Here is a 19463-nt window from a genome sequence, read left to right on the forward strand (position 1 = left end):
TCTCAAAACCGCTCTTCTCTAATGGCGTTTTGTTTTCTTCTCCCAACTGCAGGTACATCAATTCCGGTCCGATAGCGAAATCCATCCTGCAGCAGTACGATGACGACATGGAAAGCTCGTACTTTCGCCGAAAACCGACCTCTTTTTTATCGAACAGCGGCAATACGGGTGTGACCGGTGGCGGTGGACCGGTAGGTGGTGGAGGAGCTGGAGGTGGTGGTGCGGTGGGATTAATTATAGGAAGCAGCGCAACACTGCCCGGTGCCGGTGACAGCAAGCGTTACGGTGGTTCCTGGCTGCCGGCCGAGGACGAAGCAGTACGGTTAGAGGGTCCAAGGTAGGTTGGTGTTGAATTGTAACCTCGGATTGTACATCCGCACTGCTCAAAAATGACCTTCACCGAAACATACACAAACAAACAGTGAAAAACAATCATAATTTCCAACTTTGCGACACAAGATAACACATTTTATTCGTCGAACCTTTTCGCCTTTCGGTGTTTGTGTTTGTTGCTGTATCCTTTCCCCCTTGTTGTTAGCGAACCGTAGAAGATTTCTTGAATGATATTTTACAATACCTAAACGTTTCTCTCTACAACTCTCTGTCTCTGTCTGTGTAAGAATTCGTTCCCATTACTTTCCAGTGTATGTATCTCGGTGTATTGTGTTTAGAATGATGTCAGTACTTTAAACTTCCCATTTTTTCCCGATGTTCATTTCTCATTAAATCCAATGTACAAATTCCCTTTGTTGGTACGTTTCGTATTATTCGTTTTCTGCTCCCAAGAAATACACCATTTGCCATGTGTGAGTCATGTGTGCAGAACGGAAAGCGCTGTAATTTCATACCATTTTTCCATTCCCGATGCTGGAAGAGCTCGCATTGTATTGTTTTCCACTTCTTTACCTCACACATCATACTGAGACACAATAGTCGATTGGATAGAAACGGGTGGGAGAATTGCATTATTGTTGAAGCAAACAAATAATCTTCCTCCCGACATAATTCTAACCGAATGACTAAAGCCCTTTTTATTACCCACATATACACTCAACCTTACATGGAGGGTTGGTATTTTGTATCGATAGAACATCCAGGCGGATTCATGTACACTTCCCGGTGTATAGTGGAAAAGTGAATAAACTTGATACCGCATACCCAGACAAACTCGTTGCTTTTCTTCGGGCAAAAGAGTTGAAGGTTAGATGTGTTGAGCATCGCACGCCCGATTTAGCAGCAATAGAAACATTCTGGAAATTTTCTAAGCTGCTGTTTGCTAAAGTTATCAGATGATGGAGGCGCCTGGTGTTTTATGCAATTTTAAGAAGAAAATTTCATTTTATTGTTACATGTAGCGTGTTTATTATTTTTCCAACTGCTACTGGTACAAAAATGCACGCTGTCAAACAATTATGATGTTTTTGCTGGATGCTTTCCCGCTTTACCCATAAAAGTGTGCCATCATACTACACACATTCTGTCTGCAGTACACTACGGTGAGAGAAGCCGCATTCCCTCGCACAAATCCCACCCAAGGTACTCGTGTATTACAAAAGACAGTCTCTTTCGGTAAACGGGTGAAACCTTTTATGCAAAAGCTACAACAGCTTACCATAACAACACTCGGGAGGGTCGTTTTGCTGTCCGTGTTTCTCGAGTGAAGTATATTTTCTTCGCCAAACAGACGTGTGTGAGTGTGTTGTGTCAGCCTGCCTGACTGCATTTGTGACATTTCGTGTTTTATATGTCACAAAACCTCACACACATACACTCTCTCGTTAAATGAGAGTTCTCTACAAATGCGTCGGCCGTCAACTGTTCGTAGTGCCAAGGCCAGCAGCAAGGCAGTTTAAAGCCTGTGTCTCCACGGCATAGAGGATCCAAGGATAAAGTCCGGGTCGTTTGGATTACAGTTTACGTACTTCGTTTCATTCGAGCGCGAACTGGGGAGACATAAAAGCCGAAAACTAGGACTATTTGCTTCCGGCCGGTTGGTTTAGCAGCATCTTTAAGGACGGAACGAACGATAGAAGTAGTTCACTGTTTTACGCACCGTGCTTTTGCAATGGATGATTGCTGCTCGGGATGGAAATTGGGCCTTACGACAGGCTAGGCTTATAGCGTGAAAAATGAGCCAATCTAGAAAGTGCATGCGTACCAAAGCGAAACGAATTGAGAGAGTACGCATATGGGATGGAATGGAAGTACAGAGCGCTTGTATAAAGCCCGCGCATATCGGTATCAGAAATTATTAGCTTTGATTCGTTATTTGTCTTACTAGAGATGCATCAAGAATCATTTACGATAAAAAGAACAGTTTCTATTTAATCGATCAAAGATAAGATCATACGAAGATTAGCTAGTTTGAATGTGTAGTTTGAACCTTATGTAAATTAGGACACTCAAAATGTCACTTTAACAATAGTTTAACATTTACTCGCTTGGATTTTAACCAGCAAAACCAAAAAGGATGATAATCATAAGCCCATTTTATTCCCCACATGTTGAAATGATGTACTGAAGAGCACAAAAGTTACCATAATTATTTACAATATTTTTGACTTTACTTAAGGATTGACAAAAAATCTATTCAATTCTTTTCGGAGTATGCATGCTCTTGCCTAATATGATGAAATAGATCTATTTAGTTTTCCCAAATCAAGCACTTCGGCAAACTGCTGTAAAATTCATGACCCGATCCGAAAAGGAAGCAGTCTAATGAAGCGTGAAATTAATCCTTAGACAAGCTGCCAAGTTTAACCTATCGGCGCTCATCACTCGACGGTACCGTTGACGTTGTGAATAGAAATGCTACCAACAACTTTTGAAGCAGCAGCATCCCCTAACATTGCTGTTAAATAGATTTACTCAACTTTTGAACCCAGCGCAGCAACACACGCGAGCGTTCAAGACTGGCGAGTTGTGAAGTTAAAAGCATCGCCCACTCAATCTCGGGCCCTGGTTTCGAATAGAATACGTGTGCCAGTGCGCTAAAGTGCATCCTCGGCGGGTTGAAACCTAAGCCCGATCGTTTATCAGTCGTCAGTAGTGCCACCAATCGATCGCGTCATTCGAGGTGAGCTGAATCGAATTGCCCGGATGGATCCGAAACGTATTTTGCGCATTACGTTTCCATCTTTGTGCCCAGGAAACCGACGAGACCGGGGTCGCCGGGATGCGGGACGTGGGTGGAAAATTGGTAACGTTTTAGCACTAATTGAAAGATAATACTAACCTGTCATTGGGGTTGCTGGCGTCGACCGTTCCCATGAAGCTGCTTCCGGGCTTATCCACGCAAGCAAGCGAGCCATCGTCATCCTGGACTTCTAGGTCCAGTGTGCCAAAAGTGACATGACATGAGCGTGTGTAGGTGTGATTGGTGCTTGTCGATATCGAGCCCGGCAGAGGACAAGCGCGAGAGACACACAGTGATTTTCACTATCGAAATGTCAACAGTGTGTTAGGGAATGAAAGGATTTCAGCTTTTGAGCTGATGTTCGCCACAGGAAATAGATAGCGGAATGAAAATCGAATTATTTATTCAAAGATTCCAGTGGGAATTGTAAGATAGAGCGAGAGCAAGAGAAAGAGATGGGATATCAAGGGTAGCAAAAGTAGGAAGAGAAGGGTGAAACCAGTCCAGCGTAGTTGTTTGATGGTTTTAGTCTAATTAAATGATGATTTAGTCGAAAAGTGGAGCAAAAATTCTGGGACCAATCAGACTAGAAATTACACTCCATGTTGACTTTGCGTGTAAATTTGTAGTTGTTGAATTAGTATTAATTGGATTTTAAATTTAACTCTTTTACTTCTTCTTTTTTGTGTTTTAAATTTCATAGCTCTTGTACAAAGTATTTTTGCCTATAGTTTTCGTGTTTAAATACATCAACTCTTATTTCAAGCAACAATTTCTTCTGAAAGTAAAACGATACAATTATCCTACTTCAGAACTCCCAGAAATGCTTGTATTTTATCTAATAAATTAAAAATTAGCTTCAAAATTGTCTCAATATTGTATTTATTAAATGAAAAAAATTCCCAAAGGTCACTGTGATAGAATAAACAAAAATGTTTTCTATTTATTTTTCATATACATTGTATTTATTGTAATTATTTATATTTTTACTAATTTGTAGTCGCTTTTATTTATAACTGTGACTCTGACATTTTTTTCTGAATAAATGTCTACGATAATCCATTGTATCCTGATAATCAATATTATTTTCATGTATAAACTTCAATTTATAACTATTGAATGTATCTTTTGTAATATAATGTTTCACATAAAATAATGTAGCATCATCATAACAAAATTACACACAAAGATACTTACACTTTCCTAACCATTTTGGGCAAAATTTCTGATGAACGATTTTCATCTTTGCGTTTTCTGCTTCTTTTCTCTTTGACTTTTGCATCTTTGGCTCCTAAAACTAAACCAAAATAAAACATACAAAAATGTGTAATAAAAACCAAATGCTTTAATTCTTCGTCATCGATGGCGCCATGAATCTTTACGCTCGTATCGCCGCAAATAATATGGCGCTGACTCGGAGGGCAGCCTTTATCGATGTCCAGCACATAATGATCTCCTACCGCCTCCACCACCCCCACCAAACGTAGGCCTTATCGATGGCATCCCGGGCGGACCACCAAGGTTTGTTGGAACCAATGGCAATATTTAAAAAAAAATTATCCTCAATTAAATATAGATGTTTAAATGATTTTTTTTTTCTTCTTAAACTATTTGTGGAATAACTTGTTCACAGCTACTCTAAAATACGCTTAGCAATATGTGAAGGATCTGTTTTTAAATCGATTTCCTTGACCTCGTCGCACACACTACACAAACACGTCACTTCATTACGCAATGGAATTGATTGCTTGGCATACTACTGACCCGATTGATACGCGATAAAGCACATCGGGTGTGTGACTGGTTGGAGAATAAATTGCCACCCACCGGACTCAACAAGCTGGCCCGTCCTCTTGATCTCTTGGGACACATCCAAGCTGTCGGCTGAGCGTGGTTGGTTCAATGCCAACATAGAATGTCCTAACAGCCGGGGAAGGCTGTTGCAAATAGGAAACATATCGAGCGAAGGACAAAAACTGCAACATGTGGCAATGCCAACACACAAACACACATTATTTGAAGCTTCCTGTGCATTCCCAGTTTTGCTTTGTTGATTTCCTTTTCTTCAACATCGTTGAAAATTGCATATCTATACACGTCTATGTGTGTGATGATGTTATCGAAAGAAATTGATATCAATTATGTTTCTTGCTGTCGCATCGCAATGCATCGAAGAAACCCACAAAGCAACTCATGATTGGAAAGCATTTTCCTCTATTAATCCTTGCACCGATTCCCATTCGCTATCAGGAAAAACACAATCCATCTAATGAGCAGCTTTATTTGCTTTATTGCCAATGGTTTTCGGTGGCCAACCCGGCTCATCTCTAAATGTTAATTTAATCAAATACTTTCGATCGATCAGAGTCGGATGAACAGGTTCGTTCGTTCATGATGGTATTTTCGGTGGAAGCACCACGGGGAGGAGTTTTCCCGGATGAAGTTTTGCAAATGGTATTACGTGGCCCACAGATGAGTCGCAGATGATTGGCTCAGTTGTGCTCGCTCAAGCGCTCATTGGCGAACGGTGAAATGTGATCATTAATTAGTATTAACGAACCTATCATAATATTGGCCATTCGGAACGGTTGAAACGTAAGTGAAGGAAATCTGAAGTGAAGGCGAGAAGCAATAATCCTGCTTCTCAAATTAATTGTTTCATTGTTGAGCCTAACTAGGGTTAGTGTATTGCTTGAACATTTGTGATTTTCTGCTCAAAATCAATATGCCTGTTTTCTGTAAAATGCGTAACTTAAAGTAATATTTTAGTTAGTTCTTAACTAAATCTAATATTTTTATAAAAAAAATATTTTATTTATAATTAATTATGACGGTCCAGTGCCGTATTGTTATATAAAAAAATATAATAATTAAGAAAACATATTTCAAAATCATAAAAATAATTGAAAGAATGATTTACGTTTAGCATACGTTTCAGGCTGTAAAACTTATTTCGCCTGAAACTATGCTAATATAATTTTGATTCCCCTTCTAATACATAACATTCCGAATGTTATTTTACCATTCCGCTCCAAAACGCACTCAAGAGAAAGGATTTTATTTCGCACAAACGTCCAATTTTCCCGTAATTATTTATTTCCATTCCATAAAGCTTGCTGCTTCTTTGTGAAACAACCAACCACTCGTAACAGTGTACAATTTAATGCCACCGCCCGAGAACGACAGAGGACACGTAGCTCGCGAATAACCCAACGACACCGAAGTACGCACACACTTCAATAAATTGTCATGCTTACTGCACAATTCCTCGCAACTAGCAGCACACAAACAAAATTGTTTGTCTTTTTCGAGGAAGCCAATTTGAATCTCCACATCAGCCCAGGATTTCTACCAGCAGCCGCAATCAGGCATGCCGTTTGAAGTGAAATTTGAGAGTTGAATTTCGCAACCATCCATAAACAGAACCCCATACCCATACAAAACATCTCGCCGAGTGCAATTTCTTATCAACAGCTGGCTGATTGACTGTAGACTTGAAGAACGCGAAAAAAAAAACCTTTCCAGCTAGCGGTTTGCCTTTTCATCCATTTTTGATGTCTTCCACCGGTGGATAGGATGAGAATCTTTCTTGAGGCAATGTGATTTTGGCTAGTCTGGCTCTCTGCTTCCAGCAGGTGATTGCGTTTCATTCCTGGCCGTTGATTTTGCGCCATGTAGCGAACGGAGCAGATCAAACAAAACACTACAATCCGTTGTCTTATCTGAAGCTGTTGGTAATTTTTCAACTGCCGACAACTGTCAGCTGACTTTGTCGGCTTGTGCTCTGTGCCAAGCGCAAGCATTCCGGTAAGGCTGCCACCCCAAGGCAGGAGGGAAAAGATTTTGAAAGAGATTTCCACTGCCCGAAAATATGGATGCAAAACAAACAGCTCAACAACGGCAAGACGAGCAAAGCTGATTTCACAAGACGGCGTATGTTTTCTTATCTTGCCAGGAATTCTTTGAAGCGCTGATGCTTGCTAGCTGGAAACTGTTGGTAACAAGCGACGGAATTGCATAAAAGGAGTGCATATTTCATAATGCGATACTGGTCCCGGTCTTTGTGTTGCATCGTGAAATCTATTTGGAAGCGTCTTGCTCGCGTCAGTGTGTTTGTGTTAAGCGCGTTTTTTTTTGCTCTGCAAAGCCTTGTTCTTATCTTAATACTTTTTATATCTTTCTGGCACAACATAAAATCCACCAAACAATAAGGCACGTATACAGACCTAATACCATGCTCCAATTTAGGCATCTTATCCTTCAATCCCTTGTTATGGCAGCCCAAAAACTACTGTCAAACAATTTTGGGACTAGCGATTTACAGACAATTCAACCACTAAAACCGCAAGTGCTGCTTCCACTCCACGCGATATTTGAGATTGTGTATTTTTCTCACGGGTGTTAGACAAAACAGCTGTTATCTACTTTTCCTGTTTTTTTCTCGCGTGCTTGAATCTGATCCTACAACAGACCCATCGTGTTCTGCGCGTCTTCCTGTCTCTCCCGTCAGTCAAGAATAGCTTTTGTTTGGACAAAGCACTTGCTCGAAACAATGGCTACGGTTACCAGTGCGATGGAAATTCAAGTACCTCCTGTCCTGTCAGGTGGTTTTGATTTTCCACGAAAACTCCAACGTAAAAACACCCCAAACTGCACACACTTACACACACTTGGAAGCGTTTGAAGAGCGGTAGTGTAGTGAAAACTCTTGGCTCCGCTAACTACCTGCAACATGTAACTAAAGCTTCTTCCACTAACGTCGTTTAGGATGGTTTTTTGATTGTGTTCATGCGTGTGGAGATCCACGGCAGTGAACGAAGATGATGGTACGTTATCGTCTCGAGTCATGCTGCACAACACTGTCTGGATTGTTAAACATTGTGAATATCATCATGCTCAGTAGCATCGTTATGGCCATCGTAACGCCAAAATCTAAGTACGTACGAAACCAATCTAGAACTACGAAAGGCAATGAACCTTTTGTTCTACCTCAATCCCTGGTACAAAAGGAAATTTGTTACAACATGAATGTGATTGAGGATTTTCGTGTTAAGGTTTCAAAATTAAGCTTGACGAGCTTTTCTTTGGATTTATTCTAAAACATTGTGCCAATCTACATTTTTTGTTAAAATGTTAATAGATAAGGAGCATGAATATTTCTTTAATTGGTTGTAAGTAAAATCGAATTTTCGTGAGACACAAAAAATGAGAAAATAATTATGTGCTAAAAAGGTTCAACCAACCACACAATTTCAAAAACAATGGGTAACAATCCTTCTACAATTTTGGTTTACATTTTTATCCAAAATAAGCCCCTCACACAGAACATTTTGATATTATAAATTTGTTTTATTCTCTATGACATGTTGATTTGAATACAACATGCTCAAAATAATCCTCCGTTAATTGATTAGCAATCAACCATCCAATTTTTTTCTTTATTTTTGATAAAATTAATAAAAACTAAGTTCTCTATGGTTAAAATAAGTACCAGTTTTCTGAAGCAATTTTATAAAACTTATCAAATGACTTACAGACGACAAATGTCGTTGTCAATCCCAAAAAAAAAATCCTAATTTTAACGTTATTATTTTTGAAAAACCTTTCATTAAATTCATTTTGTTGACTATGCGGCGATGTGCCGTCATATTGAATAATAAATAAATTAAATTGAATAACTTAACACCGGGGCGGCTCAGTGGTGCAAGCGACAGCGGCGCCGGTCTTCAAACGGCAGGTCCGGGGATCAAATCTCATCCGGATCGTCCTCCCGTAGTGAGGACTGACTACCCAACTACGTGGTATCGGCAGTCTTGAAAGCCATTTCGATGGCCGGGGTGATGTCGTTAAGCCAAGAAGAAGAAGAATAACTTAAACACATAGATTTGGCTATTAAAACCATTATGATCAAGGACACGGCCTAGCTGTTCTTACGAAATAAAAATAGAAAATATTAAAAAAATATGTTTAAACTTTTTTAAAACAAAATATAATTCTTTCCTTCAAAAAAAAAAATATTCCTAATAAAAACATTATATCATTCAGTATTTTCTGCAGCTTCTGCTGCAGAATGACCAAATACCCAATCGAACTGTAAAACTAGCTTTCGTTTCTCATTCTAATTTATTTTAATTCTATAAACAAATCATTTTTCTGCTATCATTTGAACGATTTTTGTTTTAATTTTTTTTTACGTCTGTCCCACATTTTAAACGTGGCAATAAACCACACAAAAATAAAATGAAGAATCAAGTTCTGTATCCATCCATCAAAAAATGAAAGAAGTTTCCACGCTTCTGGCAGTTCATTTACCAGCAACGTTTCATTGCCCTTGGGAGGTTTCGCTGAATGAATTAAGTTTAATTTCATTTTTGCTTTTCCGAGAAATAAAAAACTTGCCACACATAGAACATTGCATTCGTTGGCATGATTTCTTTTTTTTTCGTCGCCAATTGTCACTCACACTAAGCGATTCTTTGTATTCGTGTGGTGTGAAAGCCGTGCAATACGCTAGAAAAGAACGATCCTTCGGAATGGAGAGGTTTGGGCACGTTGAGGCGAATAACCGAGATTACCACCGCGACGGTGACAGTTGACATTCATATTTAATTTAAATTTCAAATGAACTATTCCACCACTTGTGTGCTGGTGTGTATTTCATTTGTCCTAGATACAGATGTTTTACTTGAGCTATTCTGCGATTTGCTCTTTTCTTCGTCACTAAGATATCACAAAAGAATAACAATTTTACTTTTCATTTCCTATTCAATCTCGTTATGCAACAAAGTCGAAGTATAAACAAGCTATTGAATCGAATTGAATCGACTCTGATTGATTGTTTGGTGTTCAATAAAAATTCATTCCAATCGTAAAAGCGCTAAGAAAAACGCAAAATTAAATGAGCTGCTTAATTACTTTCGCTCCTGCCTGGAAAACTTTGCCCCCGGATAGGCAAGCATAAAACCAATCAAAAGTGTAACGAAGCATGTCTTCAAATCTCAAGCCCCCTTGCAAACGCCAGTGTGTCGCCCATCTCTCCGGTGAAAGTTTCTAGTCCACCGGCCGTGCCAGCCTAGGCCTTGAAATTATTTATTGATCTGTTGACTTGTAAGCGCCTTAACGACGGACACCATTTCATTTGCTCGCTTACTGCTGTCGCTTTCGTTCAGAAAAATGGAACTAATTTGGTGCGTCTCCTCGTTATTCTTCGAAAGCCATTCAAGCGACAAAATATATGTGCGGATTGATTGCGCCAATACAAATAAATGGCGGGATTGGCTGTGCACGGTAACAGCGTTCCTGTAAAGCTATTTTTGGACGCAACATGAAAACGACCAGGCGCCTCCATTATGAAGTTTTTTACATAGGAAAAATGGAAGTTTTTGAGAAGCGGGAGGACTGTTGGTGGGTGGACACAAAAGAAACAAGTTTCACACAAAACATCTGGCACGTGTTGAGCAAGCTTTGAAAATACCAATAACAAATCCCGTCACTACCAAGTGTAGTGCAACAAGTGTATGAAGTGAAATAACTCGAACTTTGGTCTCCTCTTTTGTTTTATTTTTTTAAATTTCATTTGTTGGTAGAAAATCTGTTGGTAAAATTTTTCTAAGAGTCCCAAACAAGTATACCAACACTTTACTTTTATATTTTTAGAAGTTTTTCTGCTCTTCTGATAAAAATCAATTTTCGGCTCTGTCAAACTCAAATTGCAAAACCCACTTTGACAATGCTAACGGGTCTACTTGTATCTGTAAAGTGAAATTGTTTCTCAAATTATCCAAGCATATCCTCCAAAACCTGAACGCTTCCCTTCGCTACGGATTTACTTGCCATAAAACAAAGAATTTCTTCATTGATGTAATTTTCCTTACCGTTTCCCGTTCAAAGCACAGCATTGTAATCGATTTGCTTTCTCTCTTTCTCTCTCACTTTCTCTTTGACATCCTTGCCATGAAACTAGGACGAAGCATGTAAGCTTTGCCCGATCCTACACGCTCACTTCATTCGACGAGGCGATGGGTAGCCGACCCCTGTCACGGCTGGCAGCGGCCCGTAGCCAAGAAAGACTGATAGGCGGCAAGAAGCCTACCATCACGCTGGCCCAGCACACGGCCACACCGTACACCTCTGGTGCTCCACTGCACTCGATCCTCACGCAACCCACCGCCCAGCAACCACTGCTGCCACAAGCCCTCCAAAAGCAACCCCTATCCGTGCCGCAAAACCCGAGCCACAATCAACCTCAGCAGCAGCAGCAGCAACCGCAGCAACTACCACAGCAGCAACAACCGCAGCAGCCTCAACACGTACTGATACAGCAACAACCAACTTCGCATCTTCATCAACATTTGCATCAGCAACATTTGCAACACTTGCAGCATCAGCAGGCTGCTCTACTTGCACATCAGGTACATCTGCAGCATCAACATCAGCAACAGCAACAACAACAACATCAGCAGCAACAGCAACAACAAGCAGCCCAGCAACTGGCCGCTCAGCAACAACAGCAGCTTCAGCACCAGCAGGAGATGATTGTGCTAGAGAAAGTGAAGCGTAGTGCGATGAAAACGCAGGCAACGCAGACGGAAGTGTACCTGGGGAAGAAAGGGGCTGCACCGCACAATCTTTCCCTTAGTCCCAGAACTATTCATCGGGTGAGTTGGAACGAATTAAGCTTTATTTCAAGCCATTTAAATATTGTAAGGATATGATGAGCATTACAATTTTGATTAATCTTGCCGCACATATATTTCCTCAGCACGGCTGGGTTAAATTGTCGAGGGAGTCAAGGCTTTTGTTTTCTGTTGCTTTAAGAAATACAAAATTTGAGTTCAGGGTGCTTTATTTTAATTTTAATGTCAAACATCTTAAGGAACCAAAAACCAAGAAAATATAAAGGCCATCGAGAATTAAGTTTGCTTTCAGTAAATGGACTTAAGATTATAAGAGTTGGCTCAATGTTTCAAATTTTTTATGATAAATTACGAACGAAAATTTTTCTTTACATAATGTCTGACAAGGTCCATCTTTTTAAGTACTTTTTGAATAGAAATTTTGTTTAAATGTTCAAAATTCTATTTTTTATGTTGAGGTAAGTTGGGAGTCTAATGGAAAATAGTCGCATTCATGAGTCAATATAACATGAACGATTTAATCTCTTTACTGGCTTAAACAGCAAGATATTTGAAAGTCCATCGTATTGGGATTTTTTAAAGCTGAAAAAAGTAAATAAATAAACTGACACTACATTGCATTGCATTTTTGAGTTGACCGTTAGGACCCAGAGACCTGGCACGAATAATACTTACAAATTTCGACCACATTATTTTTAACAGTGCCCAGGCCAACGCTACAAAAATGTGCCATTTTTTGTAAAATGACAAACAACTTGTCCACTCCACAACACACTTCCGACTCATCCACAATGCACATCCACTCATCGCTGGGCATAGTTCGCTCAAGTGTTCTCCTCAAACAGCTGTGACACAAACACGTGCATTCATACAGCCTAACCAAGACAAATAAACACATAAAAAAAACCTCCTCTCACGACTAAAATGCCACCCGCTTGCAAGAGTGTGCTCTCTTACGGGTCGAGTTTCCATGCCAACATGACAAGCACTGTAAAATGGCATAAAATTACTCCTGTCCTGCCATAACACTCCAATCCCCCTTCCCACCCCCTCCCTGGGGTGCCACCAAAACCGAAGCACACTTAAACTTGTGCTTCTGTCGGGGGGGGCTCCGGAACACTCCGGAGAGCTGACACAATAACAATTACGCTTGGGCCAAAACTAAAGTGCTCTTGAGCGCATCGAATTATTTATCCCGAAGGTTTGAGCTTGGTCGGAACGATGGTTTAATGGGGCAGAGAGGGATAAAGTTTGGAAATCTCTGCAACTAACCATGAATCTCGGCGATTTCTCGACGGATGCACCAGGGTATGCCTGGGTGTTGGTAGTAGCGGTCAGGATGCATAACTCTTGCACCCGTGTCTTTCCAGGCGAGTGTTTCCTACGATAGCGCCTCAAGTTCCGGTGGACGGTAAGCCAAAGACGAAATGTTTCGAATACCTGTCTATTACCGGTAACGAGCTTGCGGATGGATTGAGCGTGGCACCGTGAGAGATGTTTCACGGATTCTATCGGTGGATGTGCATTTTGTACATATACAGCGACACAGTCACAACGCTTCCCAAATAGACGGAAAGTTGCTCATTTACAATGTACTTGTCTTCCTGCCGGTGCTTGCCTGGTATGATGGCTTGGAATGATAATGATTATAGCGTTGGGAAAACAACGACCTTCAAATTAGATAAAGTTGGTTGGCGAGGCGCACTTCCGGAAGCAGGTTAATAGGCATCGTTTAGGTATACGTGGTTAGTAGGCAATTGCTGGGAACGAGCTCGGGAATATGTTAACACATTCTCCTTGTAACGCTTTGAATATTTTATTGGATATACATTTTGTTAACACTGATCACAAGCACTTTATGCCCAAGTTTTGTAATTTGTAACAATAAAAGAGCAATTTAAATAATCGTTCAAATTTATAAACACTGCATTCGTTCGACGATGCAAAGGGATTAAAAATTCCATTGCGGATATGGCGAGGACAGTCGTTTCTGCATTTTCGTTTGAATATTACTTTTGGGAGAAAACTCGTTCTCCTTTTTCCAATATTTATTTCATCGTAAATCTGGTGCAAATGAACCATTACCAGCTGTCGGTACGAGGATTATAATTTTAATCACCTTTTTTGTGAGCTCTTTTCTGCCCGTTCCTGATAAAAACCTTCCACCTGGGCCAGATTTTTGTTGCCTCTCATGTGCGTTTTAGTCGTTTTTATAACTTTTTTTGTGCAAAAACCTATTTGTTCATCCTTTCTTACCATCAGCAGTGTTAAAACTATCGGCTGTGTCCTTTTTATACGGCTCTTATGTGTATGCTTGCGTGTAATACGCTTTTTTGTACAATTCTCACACACACAAATTGCTTCCACAGATTGGCCTGCAAAAGACAAAAAGGGATGCAAGTTTTTACCCCGGAAAACCAACCAATTGCCCAATGTGCACTCGTTCAATTGGAATTCCAGTTGGAAAAGAGAGATTAAAAAAGCTGTGTTGAATAGTTTCGAGGTTCTCATTTTCGTTTTGTTTTCATGCTGGTGAAAAAGTTTTTACTCAGTTCAAGGTACGGAGGCGACGAGCGCACGGTACGATATTGGAAAGAATCTTCTTTTTTTTTGTAATCCAGCCTCTCCAGTCCCATTTGTGCATCGATCGCCACTATCGGAATAATTGTCATCCTGGTTTGCGCCTGACAGTATGCATTCTTTGTACAATGGAACGAAAGGAACACAATTCCGTTGTATCTTTTCAATTACAATTTTTGTTGTTTTTTTTTCTTCTGGGCAGTCGATTGAATATGTAATCTATTTGCTTTAGTACTTGTACTCGAGTTCTCAAAACTATTTCAAAACTAAAGCTCTTTAATTTGCCTTTATGCACTCTGGATTGGTTTTAAAGTTACGAACTTAAAAAAATCAATGAAAAAAACTTACACGATTTACTCAAATTGTCACTTAATACATACTCGTCTTCATCGTAGTCCTTCTTCGACAACTCCAGAATCAAATTCCCCACAAAACAAATTCAAACTCAACCTCAATTACTTCATCAAGCTTACCAAAAATTAGGTTACAAAACAATTCCTCCATCCTTGCTTCATCCAGAATTTCTTGCTCTTCGTGCCTCGGCCATTATTTGTTTGTGTGCCATAGCAGAAGAAGCATCTTTGTACAAAACAGTGCAGCAAAGAAACATTTTTTTAGTACCCTCCGTACCGCTTCACTAGCTTCAGATTTCAGCTATCTCATCCCGGACTTCTTTTTATGTATGTTAACGAAACTTGAAAACTAAAAGCGACAAAAAAGCGTTTACTCCAAAAAGCCCAAGCCGAGCTGTCTTTAGCTGCACGGATAAATGGATAAACTTGCTTCTAATTATGCTGCAAAACTTCATCAACAACAGTGCCACTCGCTAAAAGCAAAGCAGGAAGAAGAGAAAAACGGCAGACACTAAAAAAAAAACCGGCTCTCAAAGATTGTTTTGCGAGGATGCAAGTAAGGATGTTTGAAGGGGAAATTTTCATTAAAGCTCAGCGTGATAGGTGGAAATTTACTCTGGCACGAGTGGGGGTAATTTAGGAGCCTGTTCCGGGGGCTCTAAACCACAACAAAAAAGGGGTAAAGGTGAACGTGCGAAAGGGAAACGCGTTCTTGTGCTGTTACGTTATCTGTTTGCCCGCAACTGTGTTTACAATTATGGTGAAAAATTGTGGCATAAGCTCCCACCCCTGTCTGTGTGTCTCAAGGCAAATCTTTTCCGTTTAGCAAATTCATTTATCAAATCGTTGCGTAGCATCAGTTTCTCCTTTTCTTTATAGTGATGATAATAGCGCCTTATGCTATAAATATTTTATAACCCTGACTAAAAACCTCTAAGCCAAAATTTGTTCTCGAGCTCTTTGTGCGCCAATTTCACTAAAGCAAACTAACTTGACGAAAGCTCTTAAAGTTCTTGTACCGTCCTACTTACTTTCGCTTTCCATAACGCAATGAATCATCTTTCTCCCAAATTCTCTCGAGCGTTGAATCGAAAAACTGGGTCACTCCCTAGCCCGAAAAGCTTCCATCGAAAATCGAAAGCGACAGCTGGTGACAGTCTGAATCTCATGAAAAGAACTCCCTCCTTATCGTCTCATCGCACAAACATCGAACTAACAGGATTCCATTTCCAAAATATCGATCTCGTTGTATTGTTAGAACCTGGCTAACAATTTGCATCGAGGAAACAAAAACTGCTCAACTGTTTTACTGAGCTTAAGGAAAGTAACGACAAAAAATCAAATCTTCAGTTTTATTCGGTTAGCAGCGTGTAGATAGCATTGAGCACAGAATGTACGTCGCATAAAATCTCCATAAATTTCTCTGCACAGATTTATTGCATATGCTGAAACTGGCTGGCGCTGTTGGGGAATCTTATTTTTTTATGTACTCACCCTTAAGCTCGTTTAGGGTCATGATATTAAGATTGGAATGTCATGCGCAGAGGCCTGTGTGAGACTCAGTGATAAACTTGAAAAATAAACTATGAACAGGAAGGAAAGCAAAAGATGTATCTGGATTTGTGTACGTTATATGGAGATGTAAATATTGTAACGTGATTTTAATTTACGGACATTAAATTCATTTCTTAGTGTATAAAATTGTTTGTGTTTTTTGCAGGAAGGTAGCAAAACAAAAACTTTCATAAAACTATAACAAATTGCTTTAAAACTAAATTGATTCATTGGAGTTTTTAAATTGCCTACATTTAGGAGCACAATTATAATATAATATTCTGCATCATTTCTTCACTTTTGCTCAGGTAAAAATGGTTTCCCAAGGTGCTCAAACGAATGGTGGACTTAATGGCGGTGGTCGCAAGCTCACCAAAAGTCTATCTGAAGCAGGTGATCGAATTCAGGAGAATGGTATCGATCCCACTACAGTACAACCTATCGACACAGGAACGTAAGTATAAGCGAACGTTATAAGTTTTAATTATTTTAAAATAAGGCATTTCGCTTGCCAATGCTACCATGCTTGTCATTACTATCAAGCGCACCATGAAGTTACAGACTAAATACATCATACCTCATACTTCTCGTTTCATGGTATGGCTTTGATATGCTTTTCGCGCGCACTTCATAAACCCATCGGACGGGTCAATTGTCAATCAAAAATACTCCAAACCCCGCATATCACACATACACATACATACACACATATACACACATAGCAATGCTAATGTTAACTTCGATCATGAGCTGCTGCATCGCACGCAATCGGAAGAACCACCGAAATCCCCATTCACCATCACGTCACCGCCCGCCTCACACGTAGGGCCACATTTCGAGCTACCATCGTCACGAACCTCCTCGCAGCTGAGCCATTCCGATGGGACCCACCTGACGCACTCGCGCAACCACTCGCAGGACAGTGCCACCTCCTACCGCTCGACCGATGGCTCACGGACGTCCTACGAGACGGCTTCCTATCCGTACGACGCGTACGACAGTATTGTGTTGCCACGTCGGGCTAGCCATGCGGCCGAACCTACCTTCCAGTTTCTCCGAAAACAGGACCTGGAGCAAGTGCATCATCATCATCAACAACAGCAGCAACGCCATCAGCAGCAACAACAACAACCCCAACAACAACACCAACAAACACCACATCAGTCCCAGTACACACACGGGTACGAGAATGGATACGTACCGTTCGAGACGCACAGTTTGCCGCGGCGAACCTGCATCCACCACAAGCCGGAGGAGTTCCACACGCACACACTGCCCCGGCGGGATCATGGCCATACGCATCATCATCACGAGATAGTGTATCGGGACCAGTCACACCCAACGCTGCCTGCCCCCGAGCATCTGATCCTGTCCAATGGTAGCGTTAATCAAGATGTTCGATCTTTTGACAGTACGCCCTCGGCCCCGACGACCCTGAACCGGCGGATGTCTGCCCACGCGATAGTACTGCCCCCGGAGAAGCAGCATTCGAGTGGGCTTCCTCTCGTGCAAGGACTTCACCAGCAACAGCAACTTCAACAGCAGCAACACCAACAACAACAACAGCAACAACGGCGCGCATCCTACGCATTTGTCACACCCGACACACACGCCCTAGCCAAACGAAACTCCATTCCACATCAGCAGATCCAGAAGGTTCAACCAATTATGCAGGCCCAGTTCGCAACACCGGTCAAGCAGCAACCATTTCAACCGTTGGTCAAACCACAACCACCCGTCCTACCGTCCCATTACACCACCCAAACTGCACCCCCGTCCTGTCCGGTTACGCCGCCCAACATTCAACCGTTGGACATGCAGGACGACACCAAATCGTCGTCCGAGGGCAGCTGTTCGACGTGCGAGTCGGAGAGCGAACAGGAACTGGACGGTCACGGTGAAGAGCAGGAGATTTTCATCGACTTTAAGCCACGCGTCTCACCCGTCCCGTCGCCCGGGGCAGTTAAGAAGAAAAAGCTTCAAAAGGCTCAGTCCGAAGGTGAGCTGGCACACGCCGAACGGCGGAAGACCAGCACGGGAGACGGCGATGGTGGTAGTTCGACTGTTCCTACCGCAAGTGACGATGAGGGAAGGTCTACGATGCGAGAGCAAAGTGTACCGCAGCTACCAACGCCAGACTATCGCGATGCAAGTGAAAGTTCCGTTGCCGACGATGAGCCACAGCAGGTGATGGCAGATCGGCGAAAGGAAAACTTTCGCAAACGGTCGGTTAGCTTGGATCAACCGACAAGCTGCGAGCAGGACGAAGATGATGAGCTACCGGGAGGACCAGCAACCGTCAGGCAACAGACTGTGGAAGATGCGAGGTCTCACGGACACGTTACTCAGCGAATGTCGTCCAGGTCTAGGTCGATTGGAGCTGCGATAGGGTCGCGTCATCTTTCGGCACCACCATCACCCCAGAAGGAGGATCAGTCGGCTTCGACCGGTAAGCTGCACCGGGAGGTTTCTCCGTTCCATTCGTCGGATTCGTTGGCGAATGATGTTACGCGCGATACATCGGATGGAAATTGGAACGAGTCGCAGGCCACGATTATGACTACAAGGTGAATTTGAACTCTACGTCGGTGTAAATTCTGTTTGGTGAAATTCGTGTTTTCTTCTTGATAGCTTAACTGATAACGGGAAGCTCACTCCATCTTCTAGAAGGAAGAACCTGTTGCTACAGCATCAGCAACGCAGTTCCATGGATACGGATGCACTGGACATGGAAGATATCGCTGATCAGGTAAGCCGCGATTTTGTTTCACTGATGTCATATCATGGACCCCTGATACTGAATCCTGGATAACGCATTTTGGGTTCAAAATTTCTTCATTTGATTGTGGACTCAATAAATATTTTCTACATTTCATTCTATATTATATTCGTTTTTCTCTTCTTCGTTCTTTACTTTGTTCAATTTTTTATTTTTTACCCAGTTCTTTTTCTACTACATCTAGGACCTTTGGTTTTTTCATTTCATAATTTGTTTAAATAATTTATCTTTTTTATGTTTTCTTTACTATAATGTTATCTTTCCTTCTCATTTTTTTGTAAATTTAAATTGTATGATATACCTTTTGCATTTTAACAGTTTTTTTTATTGCTTTCCGCTGCAACGCTTTGTCCACGTACGAAGTATAAAATTTCAAACTATACTGATTGATCTTTGACTTTAATCACAAATTTCCTTAATTTATC

General features: G+C 41.2%; 2 protein-coding genes across 3 annotated transcripts in view; both read left to right on the forward strand.

The window, feature by feature from the left end:
- Positions 1-19463, forward strand: part of LOC126564560 (probable cytochrome P450 6a14) — a 282624-nt gene that overhangs the window by 90516 nt on the left and 172645 nt on the right. The gene's annotated exons all lie outside the window — the stretch shown is intronic.
- Positions 1-19463, forward strand: part of LOC126563742 (uncharacterized) — a 66968-nt gene that overhangs the window by 39272 nt on the left and 8233 nt on the right. For both annotated transcript variants that reach the window (XM_050220439.1, XM_050220440.1), the window contains exons 5-10: positions 53-337; positions 4562-4657; positions 11100-11793; positions 16568-16713; positions 16982-18826; positions 18891-19008. In XM_050220439.1, coding sequence (XP_050076396.1) covers positions 53-337; positions 4562-4657; positions 11100-11793; positions 16568-16713; positions 16982-18826; positions 18891-19008 — 3184 coding nt within the window. The remainder of the gene's footprint in view (positions 1-52; positions 338-4561; positions 4658-11099; positions 11794-16567; positions 16714-16981; positions 18827-18890; positions 19009-19463) is intronic.

This window comes from Anopheles maculipalpis, chromosome 3RL (genome assembly GCF_943734695.1).
Source record: "Anopheles maculipalpis chromosome 3RL, idAnoMacuDA_375_x, whole genome shotgun sequence".
Lineage (NCBI taxonomy): Eukaryota > Metazoa > Arthropoda > Insecta > Diptera > Culicidae > Anopheles > Anopheles maculipalpis.